The 19919-nt window shown below is 39.2% G+C and overlaps 1 protein-coding gene across 1 annotated transcript; it reads right to left on the reverse strand.

The window, feature by feature from the left end:
• Positions 1–1037: 1037 nt before the first annotated feature.
• Positions 1038–17687, reverse strand: USP14 (ubiquitin specific peptidase 14). Its single transcript, XM_015616495.1, has 15 exons — positions 17545–17687; positions 16997–17029; positions 15402–15506; positions 13652–13755; positions 11608–11666; positions 9625–9755; positions 9237–9317; positions 8411–8490; positions 6778–6892; positions 5377–5442; positions 5003–5095; positions 3873–4001; positions 2743–2803; positions 1986–2093; positions 1038–1854 (listed from the first exon to the last, which is right to left on the reverse strand). The coding sequence occupies exons 1-15, from the start codon at positions 17626–17628 to the stop codon at positions 1703–1705; spliced, it is 1401 nt and encodes a 466-aa protein (XP_015471981.1). The 5' UTR covers positions 17629–17687; the 3' UTR covers positions 1038–1702.
• Between the last annotated feature and the right edge of the window lie 2232 nt (positions 17688–19919).

Raw genomic sequence — 19919 nt, forward strand, 5'->3', positions numbered from 1 at the left:
ATCACTCTGATAGGTCAGTGTTTGGAAAATAACGTCCACTGAGCTCTGTACTTCTTCAGCTGTTCACTGAGCTGTGAATTTCCAGCATGGTTAGCTACCACCTGAGCATTCCTGCCTGCAGAGCCATTGGTGAGTTTTGTGCCTGCTGCCCCACTTTGGACTTAAATGTGATTGGGAATTTGAGTAGGGTGCCTCAGTGAAGGTTGGTGCGGCAGAGATACAAGAAAATTATTGGAAATAACAGTGCAGGTTTTAGCTCCTGCTGCAGGTAGGGGTTGGTAGAAGGTATGAACTTCAACAGTTTCACCTGATTAAGGGACTTGAGCATATTGTGAGTGGAGGTGTGCAGGTGTGCCTGACAACTTCAGTGCTGGGAAAGCTGAGGATGGCAGTGGGAGGATGCAGTTCCACAAAGCAGCAACCAAATACAGGCACCATCTCTCCTTCCACTGGAACAGGATGCAGAACAAGAATTTAACCCTGGAGAATTTAACCCATGTTTCTGTGGGGCCAGCAGAACAGAGCCAGTGCGCTTGGGGAGGGCTTCCTTCATGGGCAGAACTTGCCTTTAAGCATCATGCCACATACGCTACAGGCCCGGGTGTTTGGTGTGCTCCCAGGTGAAGCTGTGCAGGGAAGGTGGCACTGGAGTAACAATTGCAAGGCAGAGGAGCTACGTGTGTGATGGCCACAGCTGATGGCAGTGTCCCCAGAGAAGGGTAAAAGGACCTCTTCTCATCAAGTGAGGCACAGGCAAACTCACTACCCTACCAACAAAAGTGAAAGTATTTCATAGGAGTATGGACAGCTCTTCCAGAAGGCACTGGGACACAGCAACACTGGGAACCTGCATAGCAAGAGCTGAGGGGGTTGATGACCTTGATAGTGCTTTTTGGGCTGGAGCCAGTGCTGAAAGGCTTTACTGCAGTCACACACATTTAGCTATGCAGAAGGTCCTGTAAGCAAAGCCCAATTTTGCAGCCACCACACTGGACTTAGTTACTGAGTAAAGAGTAACAGGACAGGAGACACATCCCTACAGCTTAAAAAAAAAAAGTTACTTTATTCCATGACTGCTTTGAGACATTCATCCGTGGTGGCCCAAGAAGTGAAAACAAACGCATACTGACTACAGTACCAGGACAGGAGCTGTTTTTAATGGACACATTGTTGATCACAATTCATTTTGAAATCATGAGATGCCAGCAACAGAAGAGACTGAATCAGCAGGTCAGGCTGGACAAATACTTGATTGTAGCCACAGCTGTTGTCTATGGGCAGCAGCACTGAGTTACACAACAAGGCAACGGTTTCTCTTCTACCTTCCTAACAGAACTGCCAGGTAAGGCAAAGGATGGACAGCTACTGAACTGTGGTATAAACCATGCAAGAGTAACAAATGTGAGAGTAGGTGTGTAATAAATACTTGATGACATTATAGAAGAAGGAGGAAGAGAGGCTCATTAAAAAAAAATTATCTTTTGCAAGACATTAAAGCTATTTTAAGTATTGTCACCACCACAATGGGCAGTCCAGTCCAATAGTGACTAATTGGTACATGGATCAGTTTTAAAACAATATCCCTCTGCACATGAGAAGGTTTGAACAAATTATTTATCCACTTGCTAAAGCTCTGGGGTTAAAGAAGTGATCAGTAATCAACATTTATTTCACACCTAGGCAGAATGGCTAAAACGGAAGACTATTGTTCAGCTGCTTCTTCAACGACTTCAATTCTGCGAGGCCCGTAGAGTAGAACATAAGCTATATGCCAGTCTCCACCCCCAGATAACCTCAAGATGTCTTCAGGTGTAACAATGCTGACTTTGTCGTCATCAAATTTAATCCACTCATCTGCAAGGAAAACAAGAGGATCATTTGTAAGTGAGGTACATAATATCTAAGCTTGGTTAACAACACCTTTGCTGAAAGGGGCTGTGAAGAGTGGTTAGCAGGCTGCAATTTGGTTTGGGTGGTTTTTTTACCTTGTTTCCTTTTGACCCAAGATACATAATGCCCAGAGGAACTTGATCTGCCTTGATGAGTTAGCACTGCCTGCAGGTCGTAATAGCCGCAATTGTTAGAACCAATATCTGAAAGGGAAAGAAAAGGTAAGAAAAAGTTGAGACCTGCTTGAACATCTGCAGTATTTTTAACAGCTCACAAACCAAAGATGCATCAGCCAGGCCTCAGCACCGCAGCTGTGTGTGTAAAAACCCCAGCTACAGCATGGAACGAAACCATTTTGAACTAAAAGCAGCAGCTCTCAGCCAGGAGAGTCTCAGGAAACTGAAGACTCTGCGCATTCTCATGAAATAAATGTGTACGCACAAATATTACTGATGTAATGCACAGGATGAGTGCTTTGGGCTCTCAGGCTCCAAGCCCCCCCCAAAACTGAGGGAACACTAGCACAACACTTTTAAAAGTCCAGTTTTTGTTGTGATTTCAGCCTTCTACCACCCACTGACAAGGCAGAGTGCAAAACAACTGCACGTTACATGCAAATGTCTTTGTGTGCCCATCTTCTATGATCACCAGCTTGTCAGATGGATGGCAATTATGCCTTTCACTATCTCAACCTTTTGGTTTACCTGAATCTTTCCATTCCTGTCAGTCTTTGAAGATTAATTTTCAAAAGCATTAAAGGGCCAGGGTTCTCAAAATATTCCTACCATCAGGTACACTTAACATAAGTAAATAGAAAGTTACTTCAAAGTAGATTTGCTTCCCTGTACTCACCATCAGGAAAAGAAAATGGCTCATATTTAACTTCTTTCTGTGCACCATCACTTTTACTAGACTAAAAAAGAGAGTAAGTTGAATTAATGTGGAACAGTTAATAAAAGCTGTAGCACAATTGTATCCAATCCCAAGTCTCCATTCATTTAAGAACATTTCTAAGTCTAAATATTTTTGTTCAACTTGCAAGAAGTTGAAGTTGTATTCAAACTGTATTTTTTAGGTGGACACACAAAAGCCTTATCTGAAGACCAGTTTTAAAGCAAATATATAACCATTTTAGCACATACTGCCTGAAGTGTCCACCCACGAGATTTATGGGTTTGTTTATGAAACAATTCTGCAATTGAAGATTTATTCCTTGGTGGGGGCTCGCTAGCAGCAGAAGTGGCAGTAAGAAAATACCAGAGACAGACTCTCCGTGCCAATACATTCTGTTCAAAAATAGCACTCTTTCCTTGCTCCCATCTGTGTAAGAGGGGATGCAAGCCTCATCCAAATGTTTAAAAGAATTTGCCAGGAGTTAGGCCAGGAAAAATACCAGCAAACTTTAACAAAATGGCTAAAACACTACAGTTCTAGCTCATTTACTTTTGTCTTCACTAAAGATGGGGAAATCAGTGTTAGAATTATGTAGACAGGATAAGACATGAAACCATTTTCTAAGTCTTTACAGTACTGATTTTAAGCTCAACAGTACACATACTCTTAATTTTTCCTAGTCAGGCACATTAGCAGTGCCTTGTACAACCCTTTCCAACTGTTGAGCAGGGAACAGCTTCCTACACTCCACTGAAGAAGGGAGCAGCCAGCAAACAGTAATATTTGAAGAGAATAATTTTGTGTAACTTACAGAAAACCTTTAGGCATAGCACTGGTAACCAGAAGCACTACATTTTAATATATTTAATACATGCTGTCTGACTACAGCATTTAATGTTCTTCATCAAGCAAACACACCAAAGCAGATACTATATCTTCATGAAAATAGAGGACAAGAACAGCTAAAGCTCAATCAAGGAGTTTGCTGTGTAAGAAAATAATATATTTTAAGACATCAAGTTTTCTCTAGTCCTTATTAGTACCCCAATTTCAGATGTATGAATTAGTAAAAGTGTCAGGAGACCTACATTCTTTGGCTGTTGATTTACTTTTTTGTCTTCTAGATCTTTGAATTTTGATCGATAAGAAACCATTTTTTCCTGCAGGTCTGGTGTACACAGCTCATACACATCCAACATCAGAGGAAATTTGACATCCTAGGAAGTTAAAAACAAAGATTTATTAGCTTGATTTGGTACTCAGTGTTAAAGTATTCTCCCATGGGAGGACAACACAGTCAAATTAAATGCAACCCTCTTCAAATCGATGGCAACCTGACCTACTGGGATTCTGTGACAGTATTTAACAGAAGGGCTACAATGCTTTCACAGAAGAATGTTTAATTCAGTATAAACAAACCACCATAAATAATTATGTTCCGCATAGACTAATAATTAATAAATCAGATTCTTTATTGTTAGCTGTCATACTTTTACATTACAGAAATACTTATACAGGCCTAAAGGAAAAAGAAAAAAAGAGGCAGGCGTGTAGAATGACTGTTCTCTGGCAAAAATGTCAATTTGTGCTATCCAAACTAACTTCTGAAATAGCTGACATGTACCTTCAGTCTTTATTTCCCTTCTTCCTCTTGTAAAGAAGGAGCATCTATCTCGATGCTCCTCAGGCAGCCTATGAGGTCTGTCAGCCATGGCCAACAGAAAGCAAAACCAGAACATTCAGCTGTTTGCAGCTGGTTCCTGCATTTGTCCATCAGAAAGCTAGACCATAAAAATAACTAACTCAGGAAGTGTCTAACAGCATAAGCATCTCTCATCAAGATTAAAACACTGTTCAGAGATTGAAAGCACGGCCCTCTCCTTAGTTAAACATTTTTCTCAGAACCACTGATGAGAAAAGACAAAAAAAATATCTTGTTTATTGTCATCCTGTAATATTTGCAGTACTGGGGAAATTCACTTTAGTCCCTCACCTCCTTCCTCAGTCTATTTTGGGTAGTGTAGTGTGCCACACACCATCACAACTGGGAACAAAACTACTTTGAACTTGAGCAAAAAAACTGCACTGTTAATGTTTTTAAATGCAATTTAAAAGCAAACAATTTAGTAAGTAGTCTTCAAGTCCTTGTTGTCTACCTTTAATAAAAACTCATAGAAAACATGAAAAAGAATTAAACTTCAATATGCAGAAAACTTACCTTAAGAACTTTTGCATTCACAGATTCTTTCTCTTTGTAAAAAAATCTAACCATCTGAATAGTCAGGTATGCTGGCAAGCGACTAATTTTGGACTATAAAGAAAAAAAATTAGAAAAAGCTATTACTTTAAATATTCACAGATCTATTTTACCTTTAAGACTGGACATCCTAAATTACAGTCTATTCTGGGAATGTATTTGTACACAAACCCACAGGAATAAAACAAGGTCTCCTTTTTTAAATCTTTAGATTTCTTGGATACTCAGATGCTTTATAAACATAAATCACACAATGTTGCAGCAATAACTTTGTAGTTTGGAACAGAAAACTGACAATTAAAAGAATCATAAAAAGCAATGAAAGTACCACTCACAGATTTGATATAGAGTGCATTTCTTTGCAGCGTTGGAGAGAGTTTGGTGATTTCCTCCTGAAGACGCTGTTAGAAGAAAAGGAAGTAACACATGTTCATCATAAAACACAGCTTAGAGAAAAGCACAACAGGGGTAAACAAACCATAAACTGAATCTTGTTCTGCCAGTCTCGTCTGGTGTTGTCAGCCATTACAACACACAAGATTTTGAAATCCCTTGGCAGAAAGGACCGTGCCCATTCATTCCTTCAGCTCCAGGCTCATTCCTGAGCCCAGACAACACTGAGTTTCTCTTTGCACACAATTTTGCGCCACAGGAGTAGAACTCACAATTGGATTTTATTATGAATTGTATCTGGACTTGGTTACAAATGTATCATATCATGCTTGGAAAAAAACTGAAGAAAACGTTAAGTTTCCTGTGAGAAGAATATTTGCACATTCCCCAGCTCTCAGTCTCAAGCAGCCAGAGCCGCATCTAAAGTGACAGCTGGCATCTCCTAAAAACAGTCCAGGAAAGACTTGCTTGGTTCTTAGTGCTGCAATTCTCTTGCTCCAGGCAAGCCAACATGAGAATTGTAGAGGTTTTTTTTACCTAAAAGTGAAGTCTCCTTTTTTTATAGTTTTTTTCATTTGTGAATATTAGCTATTTTATCCTGCTTTTTCTTCTAAATTGTTAGGGAAAAAAAAAAAAAAAAGACAAAGATATGAAGATTATCTGAGAATCACGCAACTTGGTTTTAGTCCTGTACAAACCAGACCACTGCCCTAGACTTGCATAGTAACTACAAAGGTTTTGCACTAGCTCATCTCCTTTCTATTTCAGACTCCCCAAAAAGCCCTTACAATTTCAAAATACATACATATATATAAAGCACCAAGTACCTTAAGGAATTCTACTTTAAAAGTTTGAGAATTATATTGTCTGATGGAAAACGACACCCCCTTCAAAATCTGCAAAATCAAATTTAGTTGTTACATCATCTGGGGGGTTTTAATTAGGAACAAAAACGCCACCCCCTACTTTCAAGTTGACTTTTGGACCTTTTGGGAACTGACTGCTGCATAGATCATGATACTGCTCAGTCTGGAGTGAAACCCAGCTGCACAAACAAGCAGCCAACTGCCTTGCACTTGGTTACCTGCACAGGGCAGACCATGTCAGGGTCAAGAAAATGCTCTGCTGAAGTCTGTTGGACATTAACATGCAATTCCCTTTCATCTTCCCAATGAACACCAAAAGGATTCCTGAAACTTTGTAAAGCTTGGACAGCAGATATCAATTCCACATAACAGATTAAATACACTTAGAATTAAGCGTATTTAGGTCACTTAGAATTTCAGTTTGAAAATACGCAGGCCATTTAGAATTTCAATTCAATAAAAGTTGCAATAGCTTACCAATTTTAGTCCTGTAAACAGGTATTTCACTTCTTGATTGATAAAGCAGCTAAGCTGAAGGAGATTCTCCTTTCCTTTAGTTACTTCTTCTTCTTCGGCTTCTGTACATTTCATGCTTCACAAAATTAAGGAAAACCATCATCCACCAAGAGCTGAACTACTGCTCTAGTGAAAAGAGCATGCCAAGCAGCACAGTAATTTAGGTAATCCTGTGCTTGTGTAGACAGTACTTTTACTTCTCATAGTACAAAAAAGATTTGAAGGAACCCTTCCTTCAGACCAATCTGTTCCTTCATACCTAAGGACAAGGGGCAGCAGGAGCAGACAGCACACCAAAAAAAGTAAAATAAGTCTTTGATCACCATTTAAGCTGAGGCCTGCATTTTCTTTCTTCTCCCCCATCACCACCCAACCCCCAGGACACAGAACACATTAACTGGCTGCCAACACAAAGTTGCAAAGCCCTCCTGCAACATTACACTCCATTGTTGTTTATGATTAATAAAGATATTCTACTGCTGCTGCTGCTGGCCAGACTTCCTGTTTCTTTACAACATGCAGAGCCTCCCTTCTCTGCCTTGTATCTGTCCTCTTCACTGAAGTGAATTCCTTCATTATTTTCTGCACACTCCTTTCAACTGTTCTGTCTGTACTCTTCTCTTTTCATAGTTTTACCCCAATGCTTTTCTCTCATCCATCTCCTTCCAACAAGGTATTTTTCTGACTGCAGCTGTTCTACAAATGCTGTTTTAATTATACTTTGAAAGTCTGCGACCCTTCTAACAAGTCTTCTTGCTGATACTGACCTATGCATCACTTCTCTTAACTACACATTCCAAGACTCCCAACTCTTTTAAGGATAACAAACATCACAGAAGAGGGAGAGAAATGCATAATTTTTACTTTTAAAAAGGCCTTTATTCCTCATTACTACCAAGCTATGAGATACAGCACCTCATCTAAGGGGATGTTTCCTTATTTCAGACAAGTAAAATGCATGGTGTGTAGTTCTTTTTAGAAGTGTTGCTCAGTTTGATGACAGCCAGGATTTTGGGGTGGAGAAAGGGGAAAAGAGTAATACTTGCCATGAGATGTGTGCCCCACGTGTTCATATCCTCCTTTACTTGCTATAAAGAACCTACTAGAAAGTTGTCAGCTGCATTTGTTTCTTACTCATAGAACAGTGGACACCTAATTTATTTCTTAAGAAATCAATCAAGCTACCTTTTCTGCATCTCTAGTACACCAGGTATGTCAGCAACACACCTTTACAAGCCAAAAAGGTCTATTTAGGACAACAATGACTTTTAGTTGGATAAAGCATGTCAGCATCCCTGAAGCTGCTAAGTACCAATCTTCTCTGGAGAGAAAATCTGCTACTGAAATTCAACAAGGGTTTGTTCTTTGTCTGTAAATTTCCATTACCACTCTCTCTCCCCACATCATCCTTTCCCTCAAAGCATATCCAACCTTATCTTTTAAGTTCCATGTACTGCTGCACAACACCATGACCCTCTTTCCCCAACCTACACCTTCATTTTCCATTCTATTCTGAATAATGCTTTTCATCCTCCCTGAACTGCTAAAGTGTGAAATCATCATTGTTTATGTCTTGCCTTAGTCTTTAGGATACGCTGTTTCAAATTCAATGCTGAAGAATTGATCAATTAAACTCTTCTTTTTAGAGGATGCTGCTGTAGCTCCAGAGTCTGTCTGTAAAACAAAATCTCTTGTGATGTAACTTTAAATAGAATGTAAATACAGTCATCTCTACAATGATAACAAAATAACCCTATTTATTTAGAGTCTTTAAAGCCTATTCCTTCATCTTTCTATAGGTGCATTTTCTCCTAGTCAGTCAATCTTCTAACACAGCATGCAAGTTCCAAAACAAACACGCTTTTAACATGCTGTTAAAACCAACCTAAAACACAATAACAAGCAAGATCAAAAACTCACAAAGCCCTGTCCCACAACTTAAATTTATCTTAAGTTTCAGGATAGTCTTCCAAGGCTCTGCCAAGACTCTCCAGAAAACAGTTTACACAGAAAAGAGAAAGCTGTTTAGGTAAAAACTCAGGAAAAATTTCCAGTAATTTATTGTATCAGGTTGATTTTGTTGGTTGTCTGTTTGAAACAGTTTAAATTAGCACGCTTTCTTCAGAAAAAAGAGTTCTTATGTGCTGGATTAACAGGTTATCAGGGCCAGCTGCCATTTATGTGAGTGGGTGTCACCACCAGCTTGGTCCAACACTGCCCTACAAAGCCCAAATGGGTTTCCTTCAGCACACTCCATAGCATCACTGACAGGACCATGGTAGCTTTACACTGATCAGACACGTCAGAAAGCAATTTCACACACTGACACATGTTAAAGAACTCACAAACAGACAATATTTAACAAAACATGTGTGAAAAACTACAAATCCTTATTCAGGTTAGAGTAAGACTACAATTACCTCCATAACTGTATCACCTTCTATGCCTTCCAGCTTCTGCTGTAGTACCCTCATCATCTGCACCCAGCACTCATTGGCATCCTGGGAAGGGAACACAATGTTAATTCTGACTACTAGCATTATGATTTAGTAACATTAAACCCACCAACAATAAAGCCAAATGTGAGGATTTCTTAGCTAAGAATTTCTAAGAATTCCACCATGCATTCTCAGAAGTAGCACTTAATATTATGTTCAACTTCTATACAACTTTTATACAGAAAAAACATCCCACTTTACTACTGGGAGTAATTATTTTCACAAGAGAAGGAAAGGATTAAAATGTTCTTGTTCTCAACTTCCAACATACTGTAGAATTTTAAACAATAAGCTAATAATTGGTCTTTACCTGTTGAAGGTACTGGCCTTGATCACCCTTCTCTGCAAACTGTGGGAAGGCCATATGTAAAAACTGCAGGAGAATGATAGGTGGGATACTGGAGGAAGTTTTATCCATGGAATCAAACAAGTCTCTAAGAGCTTGAAGAAAAAGTAAGTGAATGCTTTGAGAAGTGTAAAAATAATTCAAACATGGCAGGAAGTGTAAAAAGAATAGTAAAACAGCAGCAACATTTAAAGACTGATCATTTAACACTGCCCAATTTGATCTTTCCAAAGCAGGACCAAATTTTCAGGTGGCATAACAGGTGCACCTAAGATCCCCTTTGTGAACACAACTTTGAAAGCATAAAGACGGCAATTCTGAGAATTTGGCACATAATGCCTTGTCTTTCCTGGCTGCTAACAGGAAAAAAATATTGAGCAATTAAGATTTCATTTGGAACACATCTGAGGAACCATATTTTCACAAGAAAAAACAGAAGACATTCACAATCTATCCTCTAGAACAACTTAAGTTTCACCAGCTATGAGGAAAAAGAATTTAATAAAATATCTAGGAAATACCCATGCTTAAGACCCTTCTTAAGAGAACAAGTATGTGTATGCACATGTGCAGAAAGCTCATAGCTATGTGCAATCCAAAGAATGATACTGACTGCATGACAACACACATGGCTTTCTTTTTTGTTCCACACTCTAGCATATGTCTTATCTACCCAAGTTATAGCATTTTGAATCTACAGATCACTTCAAAAGCACCTGTTAATCCTCACAAACAACCCTGTGAGGAAGGCAACAGTCTTGTCGTGGTCACTAATTTACAAGTGAAGAGACTAATGAATTATTCTCTGGAGTAAGTGAATATAGGCAAAATTACAGGGAACTACGGTCAGTTGCTTCCTCTTTCAGAAATGTCTTCACTGACCCTGATAAGAGGTGCAACTGATATGACACAGCAATTAAAAAAAAATGCCACAAGTGTCATGCAGGAGCTCCTGAACAGCTCAGCACCCAAGAATTAACTACAAATTACTTAAACTATTAAAATTCCTAAGAAGCAGAGCTGTCACCTTAAAAAGAAAACAAGGGTCACGAAGTAAAGGCAGTGAAAAGGGGAGGGGCAGGCATGGCTGTATAGAGTAACCATTGAACTTACCACCCCAAAATTCGATCAGCAGGCATACCCACAAACTGGACCTTTCCTTCCTTATATTGTTTTGTGTTTTTCCTTAAATGGACTGGTAGAAATCCCAGTGTCCTGGCCCAGCATCTTAGTGGGGCAATGAAATAGAGTAAAAAAAGAAAAAGCGGACAAGTAGTACCCTTGTTCAAGTGTAAGGGGTCTAACTAGAACTCTAGTTAGAGCTTGAAGATACGGGGCCACCGTGAGCTCCCACAGTGTGAGCACCCAGACCACCACAACAAAGAGTAACTTTTGTTTTGAAGACCCTCCTTTCCATTCCAGTTATGAAATCTGGATCTCTAGGGCAAAGGCTAAGACCTCTGATAAAGCATCAGTTTTCATCGTAACAATAATGCTCAGCCAATAAATCGTGTTAAAAAATACCAATGAAATGCATATCCCAGGACTATGGTCTTAGCCTACCACCATGTGAAACAAAGAACTAAAATATTTCTACACAAAGTGATCAAATCAACAGATGGATGGATGGAATCTGCTTTAGGAAGTTCCAATTACTTCATCATGCCTACAGGTTTAAGAGATACAAATTGTTTCTACCTAAGCCTAGATCACACTTAAGTGTCTTTTCCCTAGCCTGCAGCCTGATAATGAGCAGAGATAAACGCTTTGCAGGCAGGGGCAGAATAACCTTTAAAGACAAAATGAATCCTCCAGTGCCAGCAGATCTGACATTCCTAAGGCATATGCACTAAAGAACAATACACAGAATTTTAACTGCAGATTTCATCTGCAGTTAGCAGGAAATCACACACTTGTCTAAACCTGTTTTCTACTCTAAACACCAACCTGCAGTAATGTATTGAGCAGAGGCCATTTCTCCCGAAGCTCTTAAGGCACCACCATACCTAAAAGGGAAGAAAAATAATTTGCTTGCAATTAAACACAAACAGGAAGGACAGTCAGGTTTTTGAAGCAGGCAGCAGCTAGATTCATTTAAAGGAAATCTATCACCAAGCCAGAAGTAACCAAAGGTAAGATTCACTCACAGTTACCTCAAAGTTTCAGCTACCTTGCAAGCATGGAAGCTAAGGACATCTGGCATCTTTCAGACAGTAAGTAAAGGCAGACTAAAAAACCTGGCAACATCACTGCTGCTTCCCTAAACCTTTTGCCTTAAAGACTTGTTTTACTTTTAAAGAAACTGAGAAAGTCTGAACAAAAGCTACCACATTTCTGAACACTTGCCATGATACATGGGGGGGAGAAAAAAAAAACCACCTTCAAGGATAGATGGCAGATAAAATGCACAGAGATGGAGGGCAGGCTTGCTTCCTCCCTTCACAGCAGAAGCAAAACAGTAAGAGGTGAGATATTTTCTTAGGAAAGTATTTCCTACACTGAAAAGGTGTGGGAGTCCACCTATATGACAAGGACTTATCACTCTTTGAATTCTTAATTTAGCAGTTGGATGAGGAACAGACGGACTCCCCAAAGCCGTCAAGCACAAGGAGGGTCTCTCACATTCTCTAATCTCAGAAATTCTGAACTTTTGAAATTCTGACCATTGCTAGATGACCAGCAGGAAACTTTCCCCTGACAAGCTACAGAACAGGGAGGAGTTCCTTGGGCAGATCAGTGGTGCAGGCTGTGAGGAAAGAAGCTGTAACAGCTTTCCCAAGCGAGTCCTTTCACACCTCTCCCACTGCCATGCACCCTATAGCCTTCTGTGCTGTCATCAAGCAAGGGAAGACCAAAAAAAGGCTAAATCTCCAGGGAAAAACAGAGCTTGAATCCGACTGTGAATCTGACTTCCTACAGACAATATGGCTACATCTTGTAGTGCAGTCTCAATAGCCAGTTTCACGGGCTACATTTTGCCTTTTGGTATGTCAAATTTGTCAAATATTCTGATTCAGTGCAGACTTTCCAAAATTGATAACACTGATAGTCAATAAAAACCCTGAAACCAAATTTCTGTACTTCACTCATAGTCCTCAGCGCTTAACAATTAAGGTTCACCTGCTAACAGAATGAAAAACTGTAACTACTTAAATAACAAGTGATGACAGCAATACAGAATATCCAGCTGGCTACCAGGGAATCAAGAAAGCAGTGTATTTTGAAGGAATTAAATTAACCCTAAGATGGCAATAATGCTGTACCTAATTCTCACTTTTTAAAATGATTTCTCATTACAATTCATCTGGAGGACAAATTCAGGCCACGTTGTCAGGTATTATGTTTTCTTTTAATATTCATAACTTTCAAGTTTCTTGTATATTCCTTACAAAAAAAACCAGAAACAACACAACCAACCAACCAACCAACAAAAACCACTGGCCATTTTTAACATTTCAGTCTAGAGTAACAAAAACAAGCAAAAATCAGAAAAAAGTATCCTACAATCAGAAAAAATTAATATACAAAACAAAATTCCATGAAGGCATGTCTTAGAACTTCCTGCGGTACCTCCAAGTAGTAAATGTCAGAATTTCACAGGTGAAAATACTGTGCAATAGAGCCATTGTAGGAAATATTCCTCAAAGGAACAGGACTCCCATATGATTCTTTTATGCAGAACAGGACCATAAAACCCAACAGCAAAAAATCAGGGTTAAGAGTTCAGTAGCTTGTTTTAGCATTTTAAACTGATCTTGATAGGAACTACTTTCTAGCTAAGCCAAACACATTCTATTAAAAGCCAGCTCCAAGAAACACAAAGTCTTAACTTCTTTATTGAATCAATCATAATGTTAATCTTGAACAGACCTAAAGAGTAACAGATTGCTATGAAAATCCTTACCAGTATTAAAATGACCATTCTGCAAAATACCTCTTTCATAAGCTAAAGAAAACATTTTAGTCATGGTGTTTTTGTCCTGACTCCTACCTTTTAAGGGCCTCTTTCACTTCTGGCACTGAGCGGATACACTGAACCGTAGCATTCATGTAGCAAGTGTTGCCAAGGTTTGTCAATCCACATGGCAATTCCATCTACCAAAAAAATTCACAAGGGTGCTTGAAGGTCAGAGAGATGTGGCAACCATTTCTGTACAAATGCTAAAAAGTGACATCAACTTCTAAGCAACTGAATTACACATAAAACCTGGAATATTGCATCAAACTTTGTGAGGTTTTTTCAGATCCACTTCATTATTATATTTATCATTACATCACTTGATACTTTTAAGGAACATTCACGAATGCTTTGGGGGTTTTCCTCTGCATGTTTAGTGTAATGAACATATTCTTCAAGCATGCAGTCATTTGGAAAGTTCAATTATAATCCCATTCAAGTTTTGACCTTAAAATTCTATTTCCGTGAAATTTCCACATGAACACATTTGTACAAAGCACTGATGTTTTAATTAAAATGAGTTTTCAGTAAAACTATGAAAAGGATGGAGTTCATAGATGGAAACAAAAGCACTGTTTAAACTCCTCTCCAGAAATTTGCAACAGATCATTAACTTGATCGTTTTAGACAACAAAGTTGTGAATTTCTGAAGTTTTGACCAATGTGAAGGCCAACTAATACTCAGCTGACCAGTTCCAGAAATAACTATAAATCATCATATAATAGAATTTTTCTTTATTTTCCTTTTTTTTAATCCTGAATACTGAGGTACTTGTCAGTGAAAAAGACAGTTTAATGAAACTGAAGTAGTACTGCATACCAATACCAAAAGATTATTTTAGGAAAAGAGAAATCATTTAACAAATCTCACAAGTGAATATATGCACTACAGACAACTGAATTTTGATGTATAACAAAACTTCCACGTGATCAACTTTTTTTTTTAAAGTTGTCTGACAATGAATCACCTTCCTTGCTTCCCTCTCAGTTATCTCAGTGTCTGTGTATGGGGTTACTGAAAAATACAGAAATATCCTTCACCTGCAGGTGGCCTGGACAGCACTGAATCCTGAAGCACAAACCCAGTGCTAAACTACAGATCCTTTTTCATACAGACAAACATAAAAGTCTTCCTGTTCCCTATGCACAGTTGACAACAATCATGCAACTGTGAATTATGACAAAGCTTGCAGTTCAAATGACTGATGAGAAAATTAATCCTTTCAAGTTGTAAAAAAAGGAAACTCAGGAGTTACCTCATTAAGAAAATAGATTAATTATGTTCTTTCAGACTTTACTTCCATAAAGCAAAACATCTGTGTCAAACTTATTTTCATTTTTCACGAAGTTGACCTAATACTAGTAACATGGACAAACAAAACCCCAAATACACTCCACCCCAAAACAAACCTTAGTCTCACATCATAGATATGAAAGAGGCAGGAAATAATTTTGTGTATCTAAGAGGCCTTGTTTAGACAAAGTACTGATGCAGCAAGGGCAATACAACATCTTTAAAAACATCAGCAATGCTATTTTAAGAAAATCTACTAAGCTGCCTGCTCAAAGGAAAAAAACAGCACTAATTGCATGACTTTTTAAATTAAATCACAGACTTCTTTTCACTGCTCCCTGTTTGGTCATTGATGTAAATTTGTGATGCTTGGTGAAGATGCTAAACAGACATTACAGTTTCAAAACCCACTTCTAAGCAACTGCAAGTATTTAAAAATGTGCCATTACTTGAAGGTTTACAAGGAACCAAAGCTGGAAACATGCTTACAGCCGAGGCCAGCTGCTCCTCTGTCATGTCCTCCACGAAGACAGGCCGAGCAATCGGCTCCTCTGGAAGCGCGTCGGCGGAACCCATCATTAGTAAGGTCATCCCCTTGAAACACAGTAAAAATAGCTATGAATATCTAAGGACAGTTATTTCCACTCAAACCCTTAAGCTCTTAACATACTTCAGCTATTTCCCCAAAAATAAACAGTCTTTCTCTTAGTTTAACAGAACCAGTACTGCACTACTGTGACTTTAGGGTGTACCTCAATTCCTCACATCTAGGAAGGACCCACTGAAAACAACTCCACAGAATTACCCATGCTAGATGTTTCCACTGAAACATTTGGTGAGGCTGGGGAGCTTGTCCAGCAAGTTCTGGGCTAAACTAGTTGAAAAATGAAAAATAACCTTAGCTGCCACATCAGTTTAGACATGAGAACTAACATTTTAGGGTTAAAAAAAAAAAGAGCCAATCAGGTTTCCATGCTTGCTGAACTAGCATAATGTGAAAAGGAGTCCTTCAGCTTCAACAGGAGCACATCTACACAATAAGATCTGTCAAAGGAGGAGAAAATTACTACCTGGAGTCTTGAAACATACAGTGCTAAGGAAAAGGATGAACAACAGAATGAAGAGAAACTGCTCTGACAGTGTAAATAAATCCCTAGAGCTTGTATATAACATTATTAAAGTGAATAAAGGCAGCTATTAGCACAACCACATGCAGAAAAAAAGAATATCATGTACTGAGTTTTTTACTGAATAACTTTGCTACAATAGCTGCAGCTAAGGGCTGCTAACAAATGCTTGCAAACTAGTTACAAGGGTAAGAGCAATGCTACCTAAATCAATCTGCCCAGAGAAGAACTGGAGTAAAACCTGTAACAGCTGTTACAAGATGTTACAAGAGACCTACAATAATGAAAATGACACAAAAAAAAAAAAACCCAACAAAAAGCTGTGGGATTCCCTGATGCAACATTATAAAGGCAAGCAGCACAAACATGTTAGCTTTCTGTTTTCTTTTTGAACTAGCCGAAGGTATGAATTACCATTACTAATAGCTTTGTTTAAAAACAGCAGGTATTTAACAGAGGAGAGCACATTTCAGCAGGTTGGTAAAAGAGGACATAAGCAGAGGTCTAACTTCAGCATCACCAACACATGGTGTTGTCCATGGTGGGGATGTGCAAGGACAAGGGCCTGCAGACAGTGTCCAGGTTCACAAGCTCTCTCTAAATAATATCGCATTATCAATAATATCTCTCTACAGAACTTATTTTTATGGTCACAGATAAGACAGCACTGCTCTGACCCAGAACATTTCTTGTATGAAAATAAACATATATATGCATCAGAAAAGATGGTATAACTTCCCTACTGATGCCAAAAAGGGTTTTTTTTTAATAAATCAATGGTGAGACTTTTCTAAGCATGCTTACACACAACACCTACAAAACTAGTTTTCATCAAGATATGACTTTTTAAGAAAGCACTGCCCATTCAAACAGAAACAGGAAGCACTTCTGAGTCTTTCTTTAAATGTCAAAATAAAATATCAGAATAGTGAAATTTAGTTACTGCTCAGAACTTACATTCTTTATTTTTAGGTTCCCCCAGTCATCATCCTGTGAAATAAAATAAATGGCAAGTTAATTATCTTGTAGTAAGATACTTGTAGCAAGTATTTTAATTAATATTAACAATATTTCTAAATATACAATTGTGTTTCATCCAAGATGACACAATATTAACTATTTAATACATTACCAAGTCTTGTCTGACTAAAATAAAAAGCAGCCAAACTGTGTTTTCAATAAGGTTCCTCATGTGTTGTTCAACACTGCTTACATGTAAACAACTTTTTGCAGCAAAACTGCCTATATCTCATTACACCAGCAGAGAAGCACCAGAGAAATTTCTCTTAAACAAGTTAGAAAGAAAAAACTTGCATTCAGATTCTGAACATAAAGAAGTAACAAAAAAACCTCCCACCAAGCTGTGTTTTGTATAAATGAGTAAAGAAGTGCAATCAGTTCAACACATACAACCAAAGATCTTCCGGAGGAACACCCAGAGACATGGTCACTGTTCATGTTAACACATAACAAAGTCAGACATAATACAAAAAATTGATTTCTACCTTCAGAGTTCCTCCTTTAACCATGACCTTCTGTCTAGCTGGCTGAACTCCGGTCAGTGCAAATAACTGGGCTTTGAAGACCATTGGAGGTTCGTCAGTGTTCAGCTCCACGCCATCGAATTTCTCTTTTCCCCATTTCACATTTACTGCAAACAAAATGTTTTGAAACTTGATTATTTCCTAATACCCAAGAATGCAATTACCAAGATTACCAAGACTTCATACCTCAACTTAAGACATTCTGTTTTCAACTGTTAAAATTGCCAATAATGAAGCCAGGGAACACCTTTAATATATGGCACCTCATCCATCAGAACATACCACTTCCAGCAGTCTAAAAACATCCTACAAAACCACTGAAGTAACACACATACTGAGAAACTCTGCAAGCAGTGTGCCTAACACCATCACAAACCCTTTAGCAGATCTTCTCAAAAGCAGTCTGGAACCAACTCTGCCATCCTCTTGGCACTGCTTGTTGCAAACAACTGAACTTTCTGAAGAAAGTTGAGAGGTGCGATTCCAGCTCAGTTACCCGTAGCATTTCCATTCCCCTTCAGAGGAAAACAATACAGTGCTCTTTAAAAGCAAGGCTATTGAGCCTAGTAAAGGTGCAGGGCTGGAATTAAGAAGCAAAGTGAAATTTGGTCACAAAAAAGTGAACCCTGAGGCTGGAAATGGGATCACCAGCAGAATTGGGAAGCATAATAGCACAATGGAATGTCAACTTCGCTTTGGTGAGATTAGTAATGACCAAGAGCAGACAAAAAATGTGGAATAAGATGCGTGCCTCTACAGAACAATGACACACCTTTGACCACTTCCAAGAACTAACACAGGCTTCCTTAACAAGCTGAGATTTTACTGAAAATCTGTAAAACACAGCACGCAGCAACAGCCTACACGCACTGTAAGTGGCTGAAATACCAGACTTTAGGAAAGCCACTTCTTTCTACCTGTGCTTTAGTTTTACATAAATACATTACAGCAACCATAACTTTTTTTAAAAAAAAGTCATAATTTTGAAAACCCTTCCAAAAAGGTTCAGATTTCAGATGTACGCAATGCTTTGATGCATAATGCCACAGAATAATCAAAAGCAAGTCTAAATGAGACTAAATTAGTCTACAAAGGAACTGAAATGACTGACTTTTCAGTATTTCTAATAGAAACCATCTTCTATTCAGACATTCAACACATGTTGAGGACCTAGGAAGCACAAGTCTTTTCCCATTTTCCAAGAAGACAACCCACTCAGTCACTGAACAAGACAGCTGCATGGAGTTTTGTGTTTTGAATTTCTGAACAGTCATGCATCCACTGCTAAATATGCAGAAGAGTTAGCAATTATTAATCCATAGTGTCATAGGTTTTGACAACGCAGCACTCAAGAGGAAGAATGGAAGAGCATGAATGTCTTCTCTTCAGAGACTGCAACCAAAACTTCATGCAAAAGAAAAGAGAAACTTGTTAATTTGAAAACAATGGAAATTAAGAAAAAGGAAGGATGTATCTTCCCTGCTGATCAGAAAACACAGCACATACAATTCACAGAACGGGTCAGGTTGGAAGGGACCACAGAGGGTCATCTGCTCCAACCTCGCTGCTCATGCAGGGCCATCCCACAGCACAATCCTGTGGCTTGTGCCCAGACGATTCTTGAACATCTCCAGTGAGGGAGACTCCACTAGATTTGGATGAGGGAAAATCCTGTTATATTGACATAAGGATCCCAGTTTGCCAACCACAGCTTCAGTAGTGGACAAACTGCTCTGAGGCTGCATACAACCTAAAAAACTGAAGAGCCCAACTAGGCCAGATCTGTGAGGTACTATCATGGCAGCAATTGGTCCCAGAAGCGTCACTGGAGGTTTTGTTCTTGAAGTCTTCCCTGGAAACCTTTCCTTACAGCAAGGAGGGCCAGCAGGATGAAGTATAATTTAAGAAAGCTCTAACTTTAGGTTTAGGCTAGACATTAGGGAGAATCTCTTCACAGAAGGGGTGATTAGACATTGGAATGGGCTGCCCAGGGAGGTGGTGTGCCTGGTGGTGTTTAAAGAAAGACTGGATGTGGCACTCAGTGCCCTGGTCTAGTTGACACGGTGGTGACTGGTCAAAGGTTGGACCTTTTGGGTTTTCCAACCCAGCGGACCTTGTAGGATATAATGGCTTTCCAAGAGCGGAGGCAGACACACCCGGAAGGCGCAGATGCAGAGCTCTGGCTCACCAGAGGGACGGCACCACTTCTCTTCTAGCAGAAAGGCAGAGCAAACCGAGACGGGCAGCGCCGAGGCACGGCGGCCCGCGATTGACACCCGCCCTCCCACCAGCAGGGCCAGGCCAACCCTGCCTCCCTGCTTCCCTTCTTTCCCTCC

Source organism: Parus major, chromosome 2, assembly GCF_001522545.3.
Source record: "Parus major isolate Abel chromosome 2, Parus_major1.1, whole genome shotgun sequence".
In the NCBI taxonomy this organism is placed as follows: domain Eukaryota; kingdom Metazoa; phylum Chordata; class Aves; order Passeriformes; family Paridae; genus Parus; species Parus major.

Coding starts and splice junctions, on each gene's coding strand:
- USP14 (XM_015616495.1), bottom strand. CDS start 17,628: ATGGTCTTCAAAGCCCAGTTATTTGCACTGACCGGAGTTCAGCCAGCT. Junction 13,756..15,401: donor AGGAGCAGCTGGCCTCGGCT/GTAAGCATGTTT, acceptor TTTTTTTGGTAG/ATGGAATTGCCATGTGGATT. Junction 9,318..9,624: donor AAGGCCAGTACCTTCAACAG/GTAAAGACCAAT, acceptor TTCCCTTCCCAG/GATGCCAATGAGTGCTGGGT.